At 37.8% G+C, this 20140-nt stretch overlaps 2 protein-coding genes across 5 annotated transcripts in view; both read left to right on the top strand.

The window, feature by feature from the left end:
* LOC144030273 (phospholipid-transporting ATPase IH-like) overlaps positions 1-13580 on the top strand; it is a 46142-nt gene extending 32562 nt beyond the window's left edge. The window contains exons 20-31 of one of the 4 annotated variants that reach the window (XM_077536428.1): positions 587-764; positions 844-946; positions 2573-2718; positions 2883-2942; positions 3168-3295; positions 3401-3536; positions 4272-4295; positions 5324-5389; positions 5531-5634; positions 5734-5899; positions 6913-7030; positions 9057-9204. In XM_077536428.1, the coding sequence (XP_077392554.1) occupies positions 587-764; positions 844-946; positions 2573-2718; positions 2883-2942; positions 3168-3295; positions 3401-3536; positions 4272-4295; positions 5324-5389; positions 5531-5634; positions 5734-5899; positions 6913-6993 (1192 nt within the window). In that variant the 3' untranslated portion in view covers positions 6994-7030; positions 9057-9204. Of the gene's footprint in view, positions 1-586; positions 765-843; positions 947-2572; positions 2719-2882; positions 2943-3167; positions 3296-3400; positions 3537-4271; positions 4296-5323; positions 5390-5530; positions 5635-5733; positions 5900-6912; positions 7031-9056 lie in introns of all 4 variants that reach the window. The other 3 variants (XM_077536425.1, XM_077536429.1, XM_077536427.1) reach the window with 3 other exon arrangements.
* Positions 13581-15154: 1574 nt separating this feature from the next.
* Positions 15155-20140, top strand: part of tfg (trafficking from ER to golgi regulator) — a 14927-nt gene continuing 9941 nt past the window's right edge. Inside the window, exons 1-2 of the mRNA XM_077537125.1 lie at positions 15155-15303; positions 19647-19859. Of these exons, the coding sequence (XP_077393251.1) occupies positions 19676-19859 (184 nt within the window). The 5' untranslated portion in view covers positions 15155-15303; positions 19647-19675. The remainder of the gene's footprint in view (positions 15304-19646; positions 19860-20140) is intronic.

Here is a 20140-nt window from a genome sequence, read left to right as displayed (position 1 = left end):
TAAGGACATTGTCACTAAAATTGTAGTTAGTTTTACTTTGATTTGTAAATATAAAATGTAGTTTCAGTTAGTTTTCGTTTTTTAAAAAGCATTTTTGTTTTTATTTTATTTCATTAACAAAATGTTTTTTGAATTTTAGTTTTAGCGACTTCGTTAGTTTTAGTTCACTAAAATAAACTTGTCAGTATCACACATTTAGACAGACTGGTTTGTGAGCAATATTTAAGAGAAGTTGTGAAATTATGTACCGTATGTGGAAGAAGTTTTAATGAGTTAATCTTGTAAAAAATGGGAGCAAAACCATGAATGAAAAAAACAGGAATTTTTATTGAGTGTATGATGTCATTAGTGATTGATTGTTTATTCGTTACAAATGTATTTTTGTTTGTCTATCTATGCGAGTGATATATCCACCTGTTGCCATTCATATAACAGATTTACTCTTTTCATTAGTATTTATCTGACAGTGTCAATCAAAAGTCAGCTTTATGTCTTTGTTTAGGCTGAATATAAGAACATAGAATATAGATGCCAGTGAGTTTCAATTCCGAGCTTACAACTGACTAATATCAAATTGTTTGTGCAGGTTGTCTGTCGACTGCCTTGATTTCGGTCTGATCATCGACGGTGCCACGTTGTCGGCCGTCCTCAAGCCCAAGCAGGACGGCGCCGGGCACGGCAACTACCGCGAGGTCTTCCTAGAGATCTGTCGCAACTGCAGCGCCGTGCTGTGCTGTCGCATGGCGCCGCTGCAGAAGGCGCAGGTAAGAGATACCCAAACACACGCTAGGGGTCATGTAGCAGGCAGTGTATTTGAGCCAGTGGAATTATTCTCTTTATCAGATCGTGAAGCTGATCAAGGCCTCCAAGGAGCACCCGATTACCCTCGCTGTTGGCGATGGAGCCAATGATGTCAGCATGATTTTAGAAGCACACGTGGGCATTGGTGAGCTCATTCTGATGATCTCAACACTATTCAACCTTAACTCCTTCGGACCCATAGATGGTTGCAGTGGACATGACATATTTGCATGTCTAAACCAATAAAAAGGCATAATTTGGATGATGCCAACACTTCTGGTTCATGATTGAAACCTAGTTAACCAATCACAGTCGCAAGTTGATTTGCATGATGTTCATGTTAAAAATGTTACGTATAAGATTGGTAAGTTTACAACACGTTACACGTTACATCCATACTATCCTGGCGTCCACTATAACAAATGAAAGGTACCCCCCCCCCACCCCCCAAAATAAAATAATACAAAATTTCCATGTTCTTGGGGGGTGGGAATATCAAAATCAGTTTAAAAAAAAAATGCCCAGCAGAAAAAAATGCAGGTTTGAAGGGGTTAAGTTGTCTGATAAAATATTTTACATAAAAAAAAATAAAATAAAATATGAATATTTACACATTTCAAGCATTTTTTTTGGTAGACTTTATATGATTTGACTGGATTAGGATTGGCTGATATTTTGCATTTTATGAAAAATCGGTGATTGGCTGTAGTATTAATTTGCGCGATCGATCAATGACGTCATTGATCGGCTCTGTGAAATAAGACATTGCATGCTATATTTAAAGTGACAGTGTGTAATAAGTGACCACTTGATGTTGCTAAATGATAGAATGCAACCTAAGTGCATGCATTTCGAAGCACGCACACTACAATGGCTCAGAAAGACCACACTAAGCAAGCCTACCACCAATTCTTATTTAACAGGAGCAAACGAGCATCTCCACGAGGCACGGTGACTTGGCAGCCGGTGTGAAGCCCGGCGAGCCACGGCAAAAGACCGAGCGAGACAGATTTAGCCGGAGCAGCTAACAGTAGCAGCTAGCGGGAGTTAGTCGGAGTCATAGGCTGGAGTGGCTAAAGAGCGGCTAGTGGGATAAGCTAATAAAATAAAAAAGCGAGTAAAAGCTTGCGAGAGTAAAGCTGAAGGTGACAAGCGACGGGAGCCCGTATCACGGGGCTCAGCGACGACCACCAACTGTGGAAGGTAAGCGGCAGTCGACCCACTGGGTCCGACACGAGATGCAGGCAGCACTAAGGATAACTACGTTTGCGAAGGTGTCATTTGTGCATCAGGAGCAGGAAGATAGCGGTGAAGCATGTCAGCCTCTTGTAAGGTGAGGCTCCAGCCATGTACTGTAATATGAGTTATTACTAGACGTATATATTTTAAAAAAAATATATATGGACAATAAATATTTTTTTTCCATATTATTTAAATCAATAATAGGTTTTTAAATTGAATGAATTATTAACTCACCACTAGATGGTGCTAAAGATTACACACTGTCACTTTAAATGTTTATATTTTTTTTGAACAAGAGGAATTTTTTTGGGTCATTTTTTCCCCCATGTATTTCAGTTGCCGTCAATTACGCGGTATAATTGATGCCAATTGAAATATTTGTGGGGTTTTGCTAATTGTATTTATTTACATAACTGCATAATAAAATCACAATAATTAACACTGTTAAATTGATACCTCTGACAGTGCAATACTCAACATTTGGAGTGCATTTTGATGATTATTCGTTGTTTTCTGTGTGTCCTTGTAGGGATAATGGGCAAAGAGGGTCGCCAGGCCGCCAGGAACAGCGACTACGCCATCCCCAAGTTCAAACATCTGAAGAAAATGCTGCTGGTTCACGGCCACTACTACTACATACGCATCGCCGAGCTGGTCCAGTACTTCTTCTACAAGGTACCTGAGTGGAAATTGGCTGTGATGATCAGCGTGGGTGTTTTCCGCTGCAAGCTCTGACTCATTTTTGGCAGGCCATTTCATTTTCACTTCCCACTCAGTAGACTTGATAGGACACCATAGAAATGCGTAGATCCTCATGTGTACTTTTTAAATCTTCGCAGAATGTATGCTTCATCTTCCCGCAGTTCCTGTACCAGTTCTTCTGCGGCTTCTCCCAGCAGGTAAGTATTTAACTTGTCAAGTCAGCTCTGTTCATAGTGCGCTAACACAAATTAGCCTTTAATGGCCTTGGCAATTTTCTCATCATGTAACAGGCAGATGTTCCGCCCGCATGCATTTAGCTGAGAGCTTCCACCTCTCATCTGTTCAAAACGGCACCTCATAGCTGCATTAAAAGTTGAGAGACTTCAGAACACTAAAGCGCGTTGTGCTTTGTCCCACGGCAGCCACTGTACGACACGGCATATTTGACCTTGTATAACATCAGCTTCACGTCACTGCCCATCCTCCTCTACAGCCTGGTAGAGAAGCATGTCACCATGGAGACACTTAAACGGGAACCCTCCTTGTACAGGTGAGGGATTCAAAATACATACGTGAATAATATTTCTTTAAAATGTGATCGTGCAGGTGTACCTCATGTTGGGGAGGTATTTAGCCACAACCTTCTTTCCCTCAGGGACATCACCAAGAACTCCCTCCTCCGCTGGCCAGTCTTCTTGTACTGGACATGCCTGGGCGTGTTTGACGCTATTGTCTTCTTCTTCGGTGCCTACTTTCTGTTTGACAACACCACCTTCACCAGCAATGGCCAGGTCAGCCTCTTCCAGAGCAATAGAGTTAGCGGGAAATAATGTAATCACATTTGAGGAAATAAACACCACTGTAAGTAATTGTATTTATTATGTGACCTTGTGTCATTTATTATGCATTTATGACGCAGTTGTGATTGAGTAATTCATCACAATACAGTGACCCCTTGTTATTCATGCGGCATAGAGACCGAGTCCTGCTACAAAGTGTGACAATCGGCGAGTAATTGACACCTTGCAAAAAGTTTTGTAACTGCCCGTAGATATCACAAAATGAAGACAAAGCACTTTTTTCCCTTTAGGCAAAGCTACTTCACTGTATACCAGACCAAATCAAGATCTTCCCTCTATATAATTGGCTTTGCAATGCCAAACTTTGAAAATACGGGTGTTCACTATATACTGTTACTATAGTTCTTATTACACAGTTCAATAAAATATATAATAATATATAATATATATATTATAATATAATAAACACCACATTCTGTCATCATTATTTCAATTTGCAATAACAAGAGATAAACATGAGATCTCCATTCATTGAAACTAGCATTTCTCTCTGTATTGTTAATTTGTATTTGTTTTCTGATTGCCTTTTGTTCTTTCTTTTTTTTTCAGTTGAAACGTCATGAAATTAATTTGACCTTTTTGTCCTGATTATTTTCTCTTTTCTTCCCTCCTTTCTCTCTGCTTCCTCTCTTTATTTTGCTCCTCTTCCTCTGTCGCCTCCTCTAGCTCATGACCACCAACACGCAGATGGTAAGCCTGTCTCCCTCTCTTTCTGCGCTTTCTGTCTCTCCAGTCGCCTTTTTTAGTTTTCATTGTCCCATTCAGTTCCATCTTCATTTCAGGGTGTAGTGTCCCGGTGCTTCATCTTTCCATGAACCTCTTAGATGCTTCCTCACATGATCCCTGTGTTTTGATGTGGTAGCAAATAGAATAACACCTCAGATTATAATCTGACATTGGCTCGTCTAATGTGTATTTGTCTGTTTATGTGTGTGTTTGTGTCCAATCAGTAGCACAAATAATCTTTGCTTAGCCATGAGGACTGCACTATGAAATAATATAATTTTCAATGCAAATATCTGCAGAGGAACTTCTGAAGTTGAACACAAGTCATTGATTTACAATTTGTTCTCATATTGAAACCGTTGTCATCATAAAACTACTCATCCCTTGAATGTGAAAGGGAATAGGTGGACCTTTGTTGAGAGATACTGCCACCTAGTGGTGTTTTATAGGTCTCTTTGGAATTAATGTGTTATGTCACATTTTTGAAAAAAGTACAATTATGTAGCCATTTGCTGACAGTCTACTCTGGTCATTTACATGCTAGCCATTAGCTATTATTTTAACTTTTTGTTAAACTATATTGTTCATATTGTACCTGTTCCTGTGCCGCAATAGATTTGATTTCGGCTTGTATGGTTATCATCACATTTCAGCAACAGGAGCACGTACACTTTTGTGCTGGTACAGCAAAAAGCTAAACAAGGAGTACAAACTAATCTAAAACATGGAACATAGTTTGAACTTTTGCTCAACTCATGATATTTTCTAGAACAATTGTTCTGTGGGATGACGGGTTCCACTGTATAGATGTCAAAATAATAACTAACTCTAAAATGAATAGTACAAGTATTAGCTCATTAATTTGATTGCTTCTAAATCATTTCCACTAATGTGAATTAAGAAAACACAAACTCTTAACTAATCAGTCAATTGTGATTGATGCATGTACTCAATTGTAAAAGCTGTTGTCTTCTCCCGCCTTTCCCTTGCAGATGTTTGGCAACTGGACCTTTGGGACTCTCGTTTTCACTGTGCTGGTGTTCACCGTGACACTTAAGGTATTGTATGATGTCACAACTGTACTTTAAATGTTCTCCTTATAAAAAATGAATGATTATGGTCGAGCCTGTAGGCAAAGCTATTGACAGCCAATTTAGTGAGTGATTACAATTTATACTGTACATCTTGTGACTGTCTAGCTCGCCTTGGACACGCACCACTGGACCTGGATCAATCATTTTGTCATCTGGGGCTCTCTACTTTTCTACGTGATATTCTCTCTACTCTGGGGAGGCATCATCTGGTAAAGTTTGATTAGGATTTTCTTGCTCCAAAAATGTCGACTTATATCTGTGCATCATTGGAGAAAGGAACCTCGTCTGTGCGTGTTCCCATCGCATAGGCCCTTCCTCAACTACCAGAGGATGTATTACGTCTTCATGCAAATGCTGTCCAGCGGGCCGGCCTGGCTTAGCATCATCCTACTCATCACGGTCAGCCTGCTTCCTGATGTCATCAAGAAGGTCCTCTGCAGGGCAATGTGCCCCACAGCTACAGAGCGTGCTCAGGTGAGACACTATCGAAATGGATGTTGATCCCGTTGAGCGTAAAATTGCTTTGTTATAGAGATTTAACAGTCACTAATTTAGGTGTGGACAAAGTATGGCCTGCATTTTTTTTTATTTTTACAAATATAAAAAAATATATACCTTGGAATAGCATGGTTGCCGTTTGAGCTTCTGTTTTTTTTTTTTTTTTTAAGCTGCTTTTAAAGCCATCGATGTCTTGATGGGGTTTGTTAATATTTTTAAACGACAGGCCTTTTTTCTGTCATTAATGAAATTCTCTGCTGTAGAAATTAATTATTCCATTAAAAAAAAAGGTAAAAGCTTCTCCACTTAATAAAAAACAACAACAACAACCTTTTAATGTGTGGCCTATTCAGTTGGCTACCGCTATCTTAGCTGCTTCTAATTAGCATAGCTTTCTAGCAGTTGAGCAGTGTTTGTAATGTAAATATTTTGATGGGCAGATAATTTTTTTCTGTTTTGACAAGCTACATTTTTGTACCACTTAGAATACATTTTTGATAAGTTGGGAGTTCATCTGCTAGTTTTAATGTTTGTTTATCAACGCATGTATCCTGCTAGCTGCTAGCTAGTAAGATTCCAGTGTCTCACCATCTTATTGTGCATAAAATGTACATAGACCCACCTCTACTTTAGGAGAATAACATTTTGCTTTGAACTGATTAGATTCTCTTGACTAATCTATAAAGAGAAACTGTGAATTCAGTGACTTCCCATTTGTAATTCCTCATCCTAGTTTAGCCTCCTTTGAAGCACACTGGATCATGAATTGGGATCAGGGGATGAATGGAAGGACTAACAGATTATTTTTCTTGCTCTGCTTTTTCTTTTCATCTCTAATGAACCACCATAATCACATTTCCACCCACCATCATCGTTTTTTTTCCCCATTCTTCCCTTTGATTTAATTTCATTACTGTCCTCCTCCCTCCATGTCTTCACCATCACCAATGCCACCCTGTGCACACCCACAACCCTTGGTAACCCATCAGTCCACACCCCGCCCGTGCCTTACCGTGGAGCCCTCCACCATCTTCATGCTTTCTCAGTCGTCCAGCAGAATGAGTTTCTGATTGAGCCAAACAGACGAAGGAGGAGGAAGAAGAGCAGGTGACTCTTTTAAGGCCTCAAAATGTGTATGCATGCTGGTAATGTAAAAAATAAAAATTAAAAATATATATATACACTCTAACGCCATCTCCCTGCATCGCTTCACCTAACTCCAATTCAATAGGTGCTACTGATTCATCCTAATTTCCTGCCTATTAGCGTTTCCCAAACTTTTTCAGCTTAACACCCAAAATACATCACCACAACATCAACATATAACGTACGAAAACCCAAGACATGAATGAAAGAGCCCTTTATTAATAAATTGGGTGCTTAACTGCTTGATAATTTATTGCAGTGATTCCCAAACTTTATTGAGCCATTTTATATTTACAGAAAAATCTCAGGGCACCAAACAAACATACTGAAATAATAATGATCTCATCTTAATTTACCCATAAATTCCAGTGTGAAGTCTGGGTCCTGTCTGGTAAACTTGCAGAAAACCATGACTTACTGTATCCTGTTTTATGAATTGCAACAGCTGGATACACATGTTAATTGTATGGTAATTTATACCCTCTCATGGAAGAGCATTCAGTTGTTCTGCCTGTCACTATACGCTGTTTGCAACTTGACATCGATCGATGAACATAGCTGTATTTTAATTAATAAATATACATTTTCTGTCAAATTAAGTGAAATTGGATCATTTCTGACAGCACCCCTTGATTATCTGTCACAGCACACTAGGGAATCACTGATCTATAACACAAAATGGATTACTCAGTTCTAGTCAATGGCAAACTGGCGACCGAATCAAAATCCAGCCCAAGCTTAAGTTTAGGAAACCTGGATGTAATGCTCCTCGGAATCCCTTCTGTTGATTGTTTCTATACATGCATCCCATCTAATGCTACCCTATTTATTTCCAGGGTCTCAAGTTTGACCAGTATGTTTTTCAGTGAACTTTTAAATGTGCATGAATTATTTGTTAAATTGTTTTGTTGATTTACTTACCTCCCACTCAAATGACAGGAATCAGTTCCTCTATTTAATATAGATTTATTATATTTTAATGATGATAATGGTCTTATCATCTTGAGGGAAAAAAAAAAAGTTTAATCTGCAGATGATCATCATTAAGGGGGATTTTTGGGTGAGCTTAATAAAAAAAAAACTAACTGCAGTCTGAGGAGAAAAGAAAATTTAGAATAACAACCACAAGAACCAAACAAAACTATTATGATAGTATAGTTGTAATATTTACTTATTAAAGTCAAATAACAAGAATATAACACTTTAACCCCTTAACGTAGCAATTTAGCTATTTATATAAGAGTTATAAATTTCGGGGAATGATGTCAACATATACCCAAATGTGAGAAAAAAAACAATTGTTCTTCACCCACCCAAAAATGTTTTTATTTTATTTATTTATTTATTTATTTTTTATTTTTTATTTTTATTTTTTTTGACAAAGTGAGAAACAAAAAAAAGAACTTATTTTTATTGTATTTATTTAGCTAGACTGGTATTTAAAAGACTAAATAAAAAGTGTTTTAGTATGGTGAACAATGATGTCATCTGGTGTTGAAAGATGGAATTGCAAGTGTGACTCCAGTTACCGTGTGTGTATGTGCGTGACTGTTGATGATTTACAGCAATGACGAGACAACTTTGAGTAATCATACATTTGTACTTGTGTTGTACTTATTAGCAACATTACTTTGTCATTCAGAGAACTACTCATGGAAGGAACTTTGTGAATATTAGCATGCTTTCAAACATCTCTAGTTGAATCTCTAGTGATGAACAAAATCCATTCTGGGATGTTGGTTAACTTCTAAGTTACTTTTTCAAAATTTCAAAACACATTTTTTCCCATGGTGTATAATATGATTCAAATTTAACATTTTTATCTTACTCTAAGCAATGCTTCATATATTTTTGGTTTATGTTTGCATTGTATCTCGGGAATTTAACTTTTGCAAGTGTTGAGCTTCTTCATCTATCTTGTTTTTTTTTTTATCTTTGACTCTGCACTATAGACTTTTTCATGCTGGTGTTGTGTTTGTCTCTGTAGGATCGAGACAAGTTGGCACGGGCCGACATGGCCGAGCTGTCCTCCCGCCACTCCTACAAAGGCACGAGCGTCGACTCCTCTCAGCTGCAGCTTGGCACCGTGGAGACGCTGTCGCTCCGCGCGTCTGACCCTCTTCCCCAAAAACTCTTGGCACACTTGGTGGAAGTGGGGAGGGCGGACATGCGCTCCCTCAACCCGTGCATGCTCCGGCTTTCCGGGGCGGGGATCGCCTACTACGCTCCGGGGCCAGAAACATCAGTCTGAAGCCCAAATTTTAGTGAGTTTTTTTTTTTTCCCCAGAATGGAGTCAAATGGGACGTGCGGGCGGCCATCTTCATCTCAAGGGTGAGAATTTATACGACACACAAGCTCATCATGTGCACTTCTGGACTAGTGATCACCCCTTTATAGGTACTATCGTCCAAACTCTTCATGTTCATTCTTTTTTGCTTTTTGACATCTTCAAAGAACAATTGGGAAGATTCAGTCCAGCCTATTTGTACTTTATATTATTTTTCATCAAAATCTGTATGTATATATGTGTGTGTTTGCGATGTGGTCTGGCCAAGTAAGGGCTGCCATCAAGCTCAGCCCTTTAGGTGTGCGTGCATATGTGTGTACTGTATGTATGCCTGCGTGCATGACGATGCCTGCACTGTATGTTTTGTATGTGACACACCTTTGCCTTACAGGTAAACCACACAGCAGCAGGCTATGAGCCAAAGGTGTCAAAAAAAAAAAAAAAAAAAAAAAGAGGAAGTGGTGTATTACAAAGCCTTACACACACTAACCAACCACCCTACCACAAGAATGGGGGGAAAAAATAAGAGAGGGATGTGCAGTATTGTCGCCACCCTGCCTTAATTCATACATGCCTGCTTACAGTAGTTTCTATGGGACGCTTATTTTCACTCACCTCACCACTTGTGTCCTTGCATGTCTCAACTTTTTGCATGGTGATGTGTACCCAGGACTGAATTTGACTTCTGTTTTCTTCATGTACCATGTGGCACTGAGGAGTATTAAGGCTACACTAAAAAGATACATCAGAAACAATGTTACAAGAATAAAATCATAGAATTGCAATAATAAATTATATAATAATAAATATATACAAAATAAAGTATGTGATAAATACAGTGGTACCTCAGTTTTCGGCCGACCAAGTTTGTGAACAATTCAATTAATTAATAATTTTTTTTAAAGAAAAATTAACACAATTTTCGATTGGGAACTGTCTTGGCATGGCCGCGAAATGCTCAGAATTTTGTGCTTTTTATAATCATAAGCGTGCACATCATTGGCTCCATGCTTCAGGTATCTTTGTATTATGTCCCAAATGACCATCGCATTCCACAATGCACCACAAACATTGCGCTACATTCTGGGAGATGATGGCCATGTAGGGCTAGCAGAAAATACGCTAAACATAAACATGACTGTACCCAAAAAGGCTAAAAACTTTGCACAGTAATTTGCTAGCGAACCCACTTTATTTCATCAATACAAAAATTTGTGTTTTCACCTGGTTTGTTCATTTTTAACTGAACAACAATCAAAATAAGGTAAATACAGGAAAGCATTGCTCCGCCATTGTAAATTATTTGCATTTCTATTAATTTCAATAGGAAATATGACTTCGGTTTGCAAACATTTCAAATTGAGAACGTGGTCATGGAATAAATTCAATTTGTAACCTGAGATTCCACTGGACAAAATTAAATTCAAATTTTATCCATCTATACAGCTGCAATTTTACAAGAAAAAAAATGTTAAAGGAAATTGGAAAAAAAAAAGTCACTTTACAAGCCTAAGCGTAATTTATGAGAAGAAATTCGTGTAGAATCTTAAAAAGGTTGGAATTTTGTCAGGATAAAGTTGTGATGGTATGGTAAATTTATACAAAAAAAAAAAGAAAAAAAGAAAAATTTCAGGAGAATAAAATTACCAGAAAACGATGCAATTTTACAAGAACAATTTTCGAAGGATAACAGATTTGATGAGGGTTGTAGGTGATACTTTTTGTTTTCCAACAAAAAAAGCTTAAATACAAGAATGTATGCATTTGATGAGAATACATTTGTAATTTTGTAGTGTTACAAGAAAAAGTTGTAATTTTACCAAATAGTATTAATATTACGAGCATAAATGTATTTCTACACCCTCTTAATTATCAACTTAAATGGGCATGATGCAACTTAAGACTCAAATTGAAGTGTTAACTGGTGTTTTTAACCAGTACATGTTTTAAGAATTGTATAATGGACAGGAGGCACTACTGTGGCACAATGACTGTTGCCCCTATTTTCCTGTAAAGTGAAATAATGTTGGCGCGGTGGGCCAGAAACTTTTACTTTTGCTCTGAGCATGACGTCATCGTCATGCTCATGATACTCGCCGTGCACGTCGCTGGAGAACATTCCGCGTTTCGCCAGAGGGGTCGCAAATGTGCAAAAACTCTGAATCCTGCGTCATGGGCCTTTAAAATTATGACTTTATTCTCCTAATATTTCAACTTTTTGTACATTACAATTTTAGTCTCATTATGACTTTTTTTCTGTGTAAGATTACAAATTTTTTACACTTGACATTATGACTTCTTGTCTTGTCATATTAGACCTTTTTTCAAAAATTTATTTACTTTTATAATATATAATATATTATTTAAAAAAATTATATTATATTGTACTTTTATATTATATAATAAATGTTAATATATAATAAACTTAATGATCAAAGTTCTGATTTTTTTTTTTCCTCTCCATGTGCTGTGGCCCTAATACGCCTTTGTAGCACAGTGATGGTTACATGTGCTCTTTTAATTGCGGATGATTTTGTGCTCTTTGTATGTTATGCAAAAATTCATGTCGGGTATAAAATAAAGGCCAAGTACGTGTTCCTTGTGTTCCCATGTCTTGGTGGCAGTCACTATCAATGAATGGATGGAACTTGACACTGATGGTCTAAGTTGTACTCAGTAGGAAGACTTGAATAGGCGACGTCACAATCAATCAATAGAATGTCAAACCAATTTGTCCGTCATGTCCTCCAGCTGACGATTGTAGCTCATTCCGGATCAACCTCTTTTTTTTCCTCTCAAGAACACAGTTTATTTTTATACGCATCACCATCAATCAACGGGTATAGATTTAATATACATACACAAACAGTAGTTTTTATTGTACAGATGAGATACAAGCTGAGACATACAATCTGTTTTGATTTCGGGACTCAACATCCTGACCTCAGTGACACTCACTGTGCTGTTGCCATATCGTATCAATGCAGACAGATTTGACATGCTCCTCGACTTAAATGCTTTGTGATTGTTGTGTATCCATCCATTGTTGTATGCCACACATTAACATTTTGTCATTTATATTTCAAATTGAATTGTAAGGTTTCAACATGTGCCAAAAACTTTCTAACATTTTGTTGTCAAAGGGTGGGTGATCCTGTAATTTACCAGTTGTAACTAACTTCTTGTATTTGTGCTTTCATCCACTTGCCCATTGGAAAGCGTGAAAAAGAATGTTGTCAGAGGATACATTGTGGTTGTCTATTTTCTTTGCATTCAAAGGCCAATAGTTCCAGCTACACTCTTAATTATGCTTTCTTCAACTTGTGTATTGGGATTCTTAAAGAAAAAAAAAAAATCCAAACGAGGTCAAGTGGGATGTACTGTGGTCAGCTACGATGCATTTCAACTATATTTCTTGGCATTTGAGGAATAGTAATTGTATTTTTACTTCCAGTTGCACTCACTTATGCTTTCATCCCCTTCTGAATTTGAAAGCATGAAGAAAAAACAACTTTCAATACCTTGTAGTCATCTACAGTAATTTACATTTCTAATTTATTTTTCACTTTTCACCACTATGGTATTGTTCAGTGTTGTCCATTAGGATGTTTTGTGCATGTTTCCTTTGCTATTTTTGTACGTCCCTGAAAGAAGATTATATTTTAACTCTATTTGAATGTGGGTTCAAGTTTACCAAAAGGGTCAGTAGAGATTTATCAGTACACACACTGCACTTTGTGGTACAGAAAAATGAAGGTCTGTTGTCCGTCAGCTACGGGGGTTTTACTGTTCCACTTCACTTCCTCACAAGTTATTTTTCTAAGACGATTGTAGTGAGTGAAGTGACCAAATAGCTTGAAACTGGCCTCCATCTCAATTGGTTGTATCTCACCAGCCTTTTTCTCGAATGTCAACGCCGTTTCTTCTGAAGTCCATCAGCACAAGCGCAGCAGGCGTTCAAAATGCTGACATCGTCAAGCATGTCAAAGGTGCCAGAGGTGTGTGTGAGTGTGTGTGCTCCCGAGGGGCTCGCACACCTTCCGTACAGCACTGTTTGTATTACTATTATATATAACAGGTTTTGAGACTTTTTTTTTCGTTAATAAAAATGTCTAAAAGTTATTTTTCCCTCTTAAGTATTTTGCAAGCCTGTCTGTAGCAAATGAGAATTTGAAGCACTGTATTGTCATTTTGCTTGGAATAAAGAAATGGTTAAAACATCAGACTTCTTTTCCTTTTTACAAATTCTGGTGAATTTTGGTTTAATTCTTTTCATTGTAGCCTTAGCCTCTACCCTTATTGACTTTTACATGGATGGATGGATGGATGGATGGTCATGTTAAAAATGTTGCTTATAAGTTTACAACACATTACAGCCGTACTGTATTATCCTGGCATCCACTATAACAACTAAAAACATGATACAGTTCCTACATGCTTAATCATATACAGTATTTCTGTTCAACTACTTGAATTAAAGCTTAAAGTCTGCACTTCAATTCTGTTGTAGCTGTTTCCGTTTAAATCCAATGTGGTGGCATGCAGAGACCAAATCATGAAAATTGTGTCACTGTACAAATATTTCTGGGCCTAACTGTGTACTAAGTATTTGTAATATTTAGATTTATTTTATTTTTTTATTTTTTTCATGAAAAAGAATAAATCTCACAACATTAGTATTTTTGGTATTCTCTGAATTGTATTTCTTCTTGTAGGATTACAAAATTTATTCTTTTAACTTTTTAACTTTTTAACTTGAGTTGCTTTTCAGTGTGGGCTATCAGATTATAAGGTAAAGTGTTTTTTTTTTGTTTTTTTTGGGGGGTGGGGGTGTCACCATCTGGCTGCTGTTGGATTACCTAATAGTAATAATAGATGAGCCTGATTTTATGGTCATCTGTGTTTAAATTGATTTGCCGTGTAATTACAAACTCCTTTTGAGGTGCTCACATTCAGTTGCAAGTTTTAATTTGCGGATTTCTCTTCAGGGCAGGGTTCGGCCATGCAGTAATAGGGGTTCACTATAGTGATATATTGGCGCCGATATTTGATATTTTGGCAGATAAAATCACGATGGCTAATAAATTATCAATTTTAAACTTTGTTAACCTCAATGAACTATTTATTTAAATATTCAGTTAGTTCTGTAAGAGATACTGGTAACCCTAGAAACTATCTGAACCTTCTGACTTTATTTAAATTAAAACAGACATAAGTGAAAGTTTAACATTTAAATTAGTATGAAATTTTGGAGAAATTTGATTACTTAAAAGAAAAACTTCGGGAGATTTTTACCTTTTTATATATGTTTTCATTTAACTCAACGCCGCACTGAAGACTTGGGAGCTTCTTGAACTTTTTGTTAGACATCTTTGTTTTAAAAGTCTATTGTCTAAGGTTAACATTTTTGCGAATCTGGAAATTTGTTAAATAAAAATATGCTTGAAGACATTTTTCACCAAAGTTAAAAGTTGGAATTTGTATTGTTTTTACTTTGATCATTTTCTTTCCAACGATTCAGGGGTTAAATGTTAGCTCAGGCCTTCCCGTGGAGCGTTTGTATGTTCTCACCATGCTTGTGAGAGTTTTCTCCAAGTAGTCCAGCTTCCTCCCACATGGAAGTTGATGAGCCCCTCTTTATTAAGACTTTTTTTTTTAAATCATCATCATCATTATTATTATTATTATTATTATTATTATTATTATTATTATTATTATTTTCGATCTTTGACATTGGGTTGCAATGCATGGCGAATTAAAGGTGAATATAACTTTTGTGAGTTTGTGCGCATGCGTGTCGAGACTGCCACGTACAGGTTGACAGCTGAGGCGACACTTCCTGATGCTGCTACCACCCGGCTCTTGCTAGGTTAGCAAACCAGCTTTCATTTTCCACGGTTTGGGAGCAGGTAGTGAAATACAGCGCGGTCACGTCGTCACGATCAGGTAAAACACATTCTCGAATTTGCTAACAAGTCCTTTTATCGTCTGTCTCGAAACTAATGTCACGTGTTTGCGGATTATTATGTGAATGTGTGTTACATGCTAACTAGCTAGCCGGCTAACGATACGTTCGCATTTCGGCGAGCTAACTGGCTACCTTGCTAAAACAGGTGTTTTGTACTAATTCGTCAAAAGTCAACGTAGATATACTCAAGACTTTAAACACGTTCCGACTTGCGCATCAGAAACATTTGTTTATATTTTATTGTGTGTTTTTGTCTGTTAAGCGTGTCAGCTTTGGCCGCGTGTTTAATTGTAATTTCATTACCGTTTGCTGAATGAACACGTTAATCAGAGCTGTCTTTTGTTGTCTATTACGTTTATACTCTAATTATGCACATCAAAGCAGTTGCCATCGTTGGCATTGCTGGGGAAAAAGGCCTTAGCAAACTCTCAACGTCACAAGTTGTTAGCATCTGTTCTCCTGTCAGATGACTTGGCCTGTTAAACTGAGGGCGTCTCTGTTCATAATCATAAGTGTCGAGTTGTGGATCGCGCAATACGAAATATTTACGCTCATATGCATGTTTAGAATGGACGTCGGCTGTAGCCCGCTGCTAATGTCCAATGTTAGCCACAGCTCAATCCCTAGCATCCAGGCAATTATTCATCTGGGAAGGACACAACGCAAATCCCTCCTGGAGGAGCTGCTTGGATTGTTTACCATCCACGTTACAGCCCAGTTGTTATCTCGTCATGTTGTTAGATTACACCGCCACTTGTCACCGTGTCTTATTATTTTATCAGTTTGGAGTCAAAGTCTGTGAATTAGCATATACAAGTCTGTGCCAGCTCACATGATGATGCTTGACCCTTAGACTCTTGTCAAGAGCAAACTTGACCTGCCCCCAAATTGAATGATTTGTGCATTTGGCTGCACTCTTTATTAGAGATAGACCGATAATCGGGGCCGATATTTGACATATTGGCACATATCGGTATCGGTCTGTTTTATTAATCTGACGGCCGATATGAGCGATCCATTTAAAACGCCGTCTTTTCGCTTCGAATGCAGCCCAGAGCGTCTCTGTCTGTTATGGAGTCCAACTCCAGCAACGTAACGCCCATAGCAGCATTTGATTGGTTAGCCGTGCAAGAGCCAGAACCAATCAGTAGTGTATGCCGTGTATCACAGTAGCCGGTCACACACGCACCCACGGACACAACGCGAGACACATGCTTCGAAGGTAAGTTAAAAGAGAAGAGACTCCGCCGATCGTTTCACCATGATAAGCTAAACACATTGAATTATGTTGTGTAAAATGCACTATATGAATGGAGCTGCATTGCCTTGCATTGAATCCCCGCTAGCTAACAGTGGTGTGTTCAGCTTAGCATGTAGGCTAACACCCAGTAGCTAATTCGCTACTTGAACTACTCGAGGAGGGAATCACACACATTTTCACTTAAATAATGTTTGTTAGAAAGGTTCCAAATATTAACAGTTGTCATTATTATATTGTCTAGTTCCATGTTAAGAGTAGAGTAATGTCATTATATTTACCTCTCGTGAAGCACACATTGCATTCTGGGTCACGTCCACTACTTGTTGCATAGCGGTTATTATGCAGTTAGATGCCACAGTGACACTAAATAGCGTTTAGTTACTTTATATTGTGTTTATTTGTCGCACTGGTTTGCCATTGTGTGCCTTACAGTACAGTAGTGAGAGAATAGTGTGCCCATATACACACACGTGTCTATAAGTGTAAAACACATTAAACAGCAGAAACTGGCAGCGGTCCACCGCAACAATGTCTGTTTAACCAAGTTATTCTTACTATTATTATAACCAAGTTATTTTACTCTACCTTTTTCTGCGTTGATTGGGGCATCCTAAGTGGCACTAAAGTACATGATGAAGTGTCTTTTGACAGTTCTCTTGATATTGCTGTTCTCGATTTAAGATCCTCAGCTTATCAAAACTGTCTATATGGTAACAATAACAATAATTATAATAAGGTCTACAAGAACTGTATGGTGTTCAGGGATGAATAGTTTTTCTCATGGAATTGTTTTATTTATTTTTTGCTGTAGTAATAAGTAATGCCACAGCTGATGCACATTTTGAATGACAGGGTTCCTCCTATTACTTCAAAATATAAAAATATAACATTTATAGATTAAAACTACAAGTATCCCAAATGCTATAAAAGGTAATGTCACATTGGCCCCACATTTAACTCCCCCCGCCACCAACGTCTTATTGCAGATAGAAGGATGTAAAATGAAAAGTGCAGTGTGAGAATCCATTGTAAAGAGCTGTTAGGGTTTGCATTATTCAAAAATTTGGTGCCAACATTTTAACTTTTACTGCAAATGAATATCGGCTTCAAATATCGGTTATCTGCCTCCTTGACTACCGATAATCGGAATCGGTATCGGCCCTGAAAAAAGCATATCGGTCTATCTCTACTCTTTATATTATGAAATATATATAGTTTTCTGTCAAGATGCCCACGGGCCACTTCAGCAGTCACACACAATGGTTTTTAACATCTTTCAAGAACACTAGTTCAGTAGGTCAAACTTCTACCCTTAATCAATTAATAAAGTAAAATAGAAAATCAGGAAGTAAACATGGTGAAGTGTTCAAAAATTGTATTATGTAAAAGATACTCAAAAAAATCAGCATATCTTAAAAGAAAAAATCAAAACAATTGCTCATTACCTTGCCATCAATATTCATAGCAAAAAACAACATACAATTATCAATATAAAGCTCACCATTCCCTTATGATAATTTTGTATTAATTTTTTATCATTTTAAGTCATTATGAGCCCAAATTAGGCCGGAAATCCACAGGATTTTCCATAAACAATCGCCTTGAACTCTACCATAACAGTTGCTATGCGACATGACCCTACCGACCTCTGATTGGTCTATTGACTATTGTGTTGTGTAAATGGTATTAATCACAGATGTATGCCAGCATACTATACTGTACCCCGGCTAACCACCCTGTCTATGTGGCATGACAGAAGCTTTAGTAGACGTCTCCATGAAATGAGTTAAGAAAAGCCTTCCTTTATTGCCCAAAAATATTTCTACCTCGTGCAGCACTCCTCTGTAGATATGAGATGATAAAAATATGAACCTCTACACACTGGAGCTTATTTGTGTTAAAACTGTTGTGAGTGACGTCTCTTATGTGCCGTGGGCCAGGTAGGCCCCAAGGACCGCAAGAGTAGTCCACAGGTCTGTTCTGAAAGTTTTTCTCCTTCCAAAAATTGCTGCAAAAAGTGTAAATGTGGGAATGGGGAGACTCCCTCCACCTCTTAAGCATTCCACACTTAAATTTGAACAGAATAGGAAGAAATGTAAAAGTTTTCTTGGTGTGATATCACATAAGAAGCAAAGAATTGTTGCTATTTTCTTGACCAAAGGTGCTGTGAAATCATATTTAGCTGTTGAGCTAGATGGCTTCCTTTTGGATGTTATATTGAGGCTTTTTTTTTTTTTCCTCCTCCAGTCTATACTTTATTATTGAAAACTGTACATGTGTAATGACAGTTTTTAAAATAATATACCATAACTAAAATCTGTGTATTTGTCAGTGAAGGTAGAAGACATGAGTAATCTCAGACTCAAGACTGTTAGTCTGCTGCATTTACACGGCCGTAGGAACAGAACTCGGGCCCCTTTGCTCTGCACAGCAAAAGCATATCAGTTTCAGCTCTTAAGAAGACTTTAATTGTTGTGGTTGACGTACCTGCATTTCTCAAGGACTCGTTTCACCGCTAGATGGCAGCAGTTCTTTGACTGTTTTTTTTTTTTTTTAAGATAACTTTATGCGTGTGACATTATGACTTCATTTGTGTACAGTATCATTTTTCAGTATGGCCCTAATTCTCTTTTTTAGAAATTTCACATCTCAGTCCAATGGAAAGGGTGCATCTCTAATTGAGTGTGCTTGTATCAAGGTTTGCTCTGCAGTGGCAACGAACAAACGACGCAGTTGATTCAGGGCCAACTAGTGGACTCCCTAAGCATTTATATGTACTGCTTTTTCTAGCTTGAACTGCTACTGGGCTGCTTTCGTGTATTGACATATTCATATTTTTCACCAGAAACTATCAAGTTGAAGTGACTTACATTTGAATATTTAACTAGTTTGAGCTGTTACTGTTTACCGTTTTTGTTTCTTTAAACAAGGTCATTCAAGGTTGGTTTACAGTTTGTTTTGTGATGACCTTATAATTATAGTTTCAAAATTCTGAGAATTTTTAAAGGTGCTGATCTGAAAAAAACGACACTGTCTTTGTCATTCGTTCGTACCTTTCAGGAGGTCGGAGCAGCGGTTTGCACGGCACCATGAACGGCCAGCTCGACCTGAGCGGGAAGCTGATCATTAAAGCCCAGCTGGGCGATGACATCAGACGCATCCCTATCCACAACGAAGACATCACTTACGATGAGCTGGTGCTCATGATGCAGCGCGTCTTCAGGGGCAAACTGCAGAGCAACGACGAGGTCACCATCAAGTACAAGGACGAAGGTTGGTCACGTCCAGACTTTATTTCCCTTGTAAGTCCATCCATGTTTAATCCCAGCAACAAAACTAAAACATCTCTTTCGTCAACCTCTGCAAAGGCAGAACAAAATTTGAACCAAAATTCAGAAATTGCTTTTTGCTTACTATTACTGTTTGATAAAACACTGGGCGAAACCTCTGGCTTGAGTGTTTTTCGTATCAATTCCTCTAGTTACAACTTTACAAATGTTGACATAGGTTAGTCATACTTTGGCATGTTCCAAATGTTTGCGTACAAATTTGCA

This window comes from Festucalex cinctus, chromosome 11 (assembly GCF_051991245.1).
Source record: "Festucalex cinctus isolate MCC-2025b chromosome 11, RoL_Fcin_1.0, whole genome shotgun sequence".
NCBI classification, from domain to species: domain Eukaryota; kingdom Metazoa; phylum Chordata; class Actinopteri; order Syngnathiformes; family Syngnathidae; genus Festucalex; species Festucalex cinctus.
The sequence above is the reverse complement of the archived record's forward strand: the minus strand, read 5'-3'. Positions and strand labels throughout refer to the sequence as shown.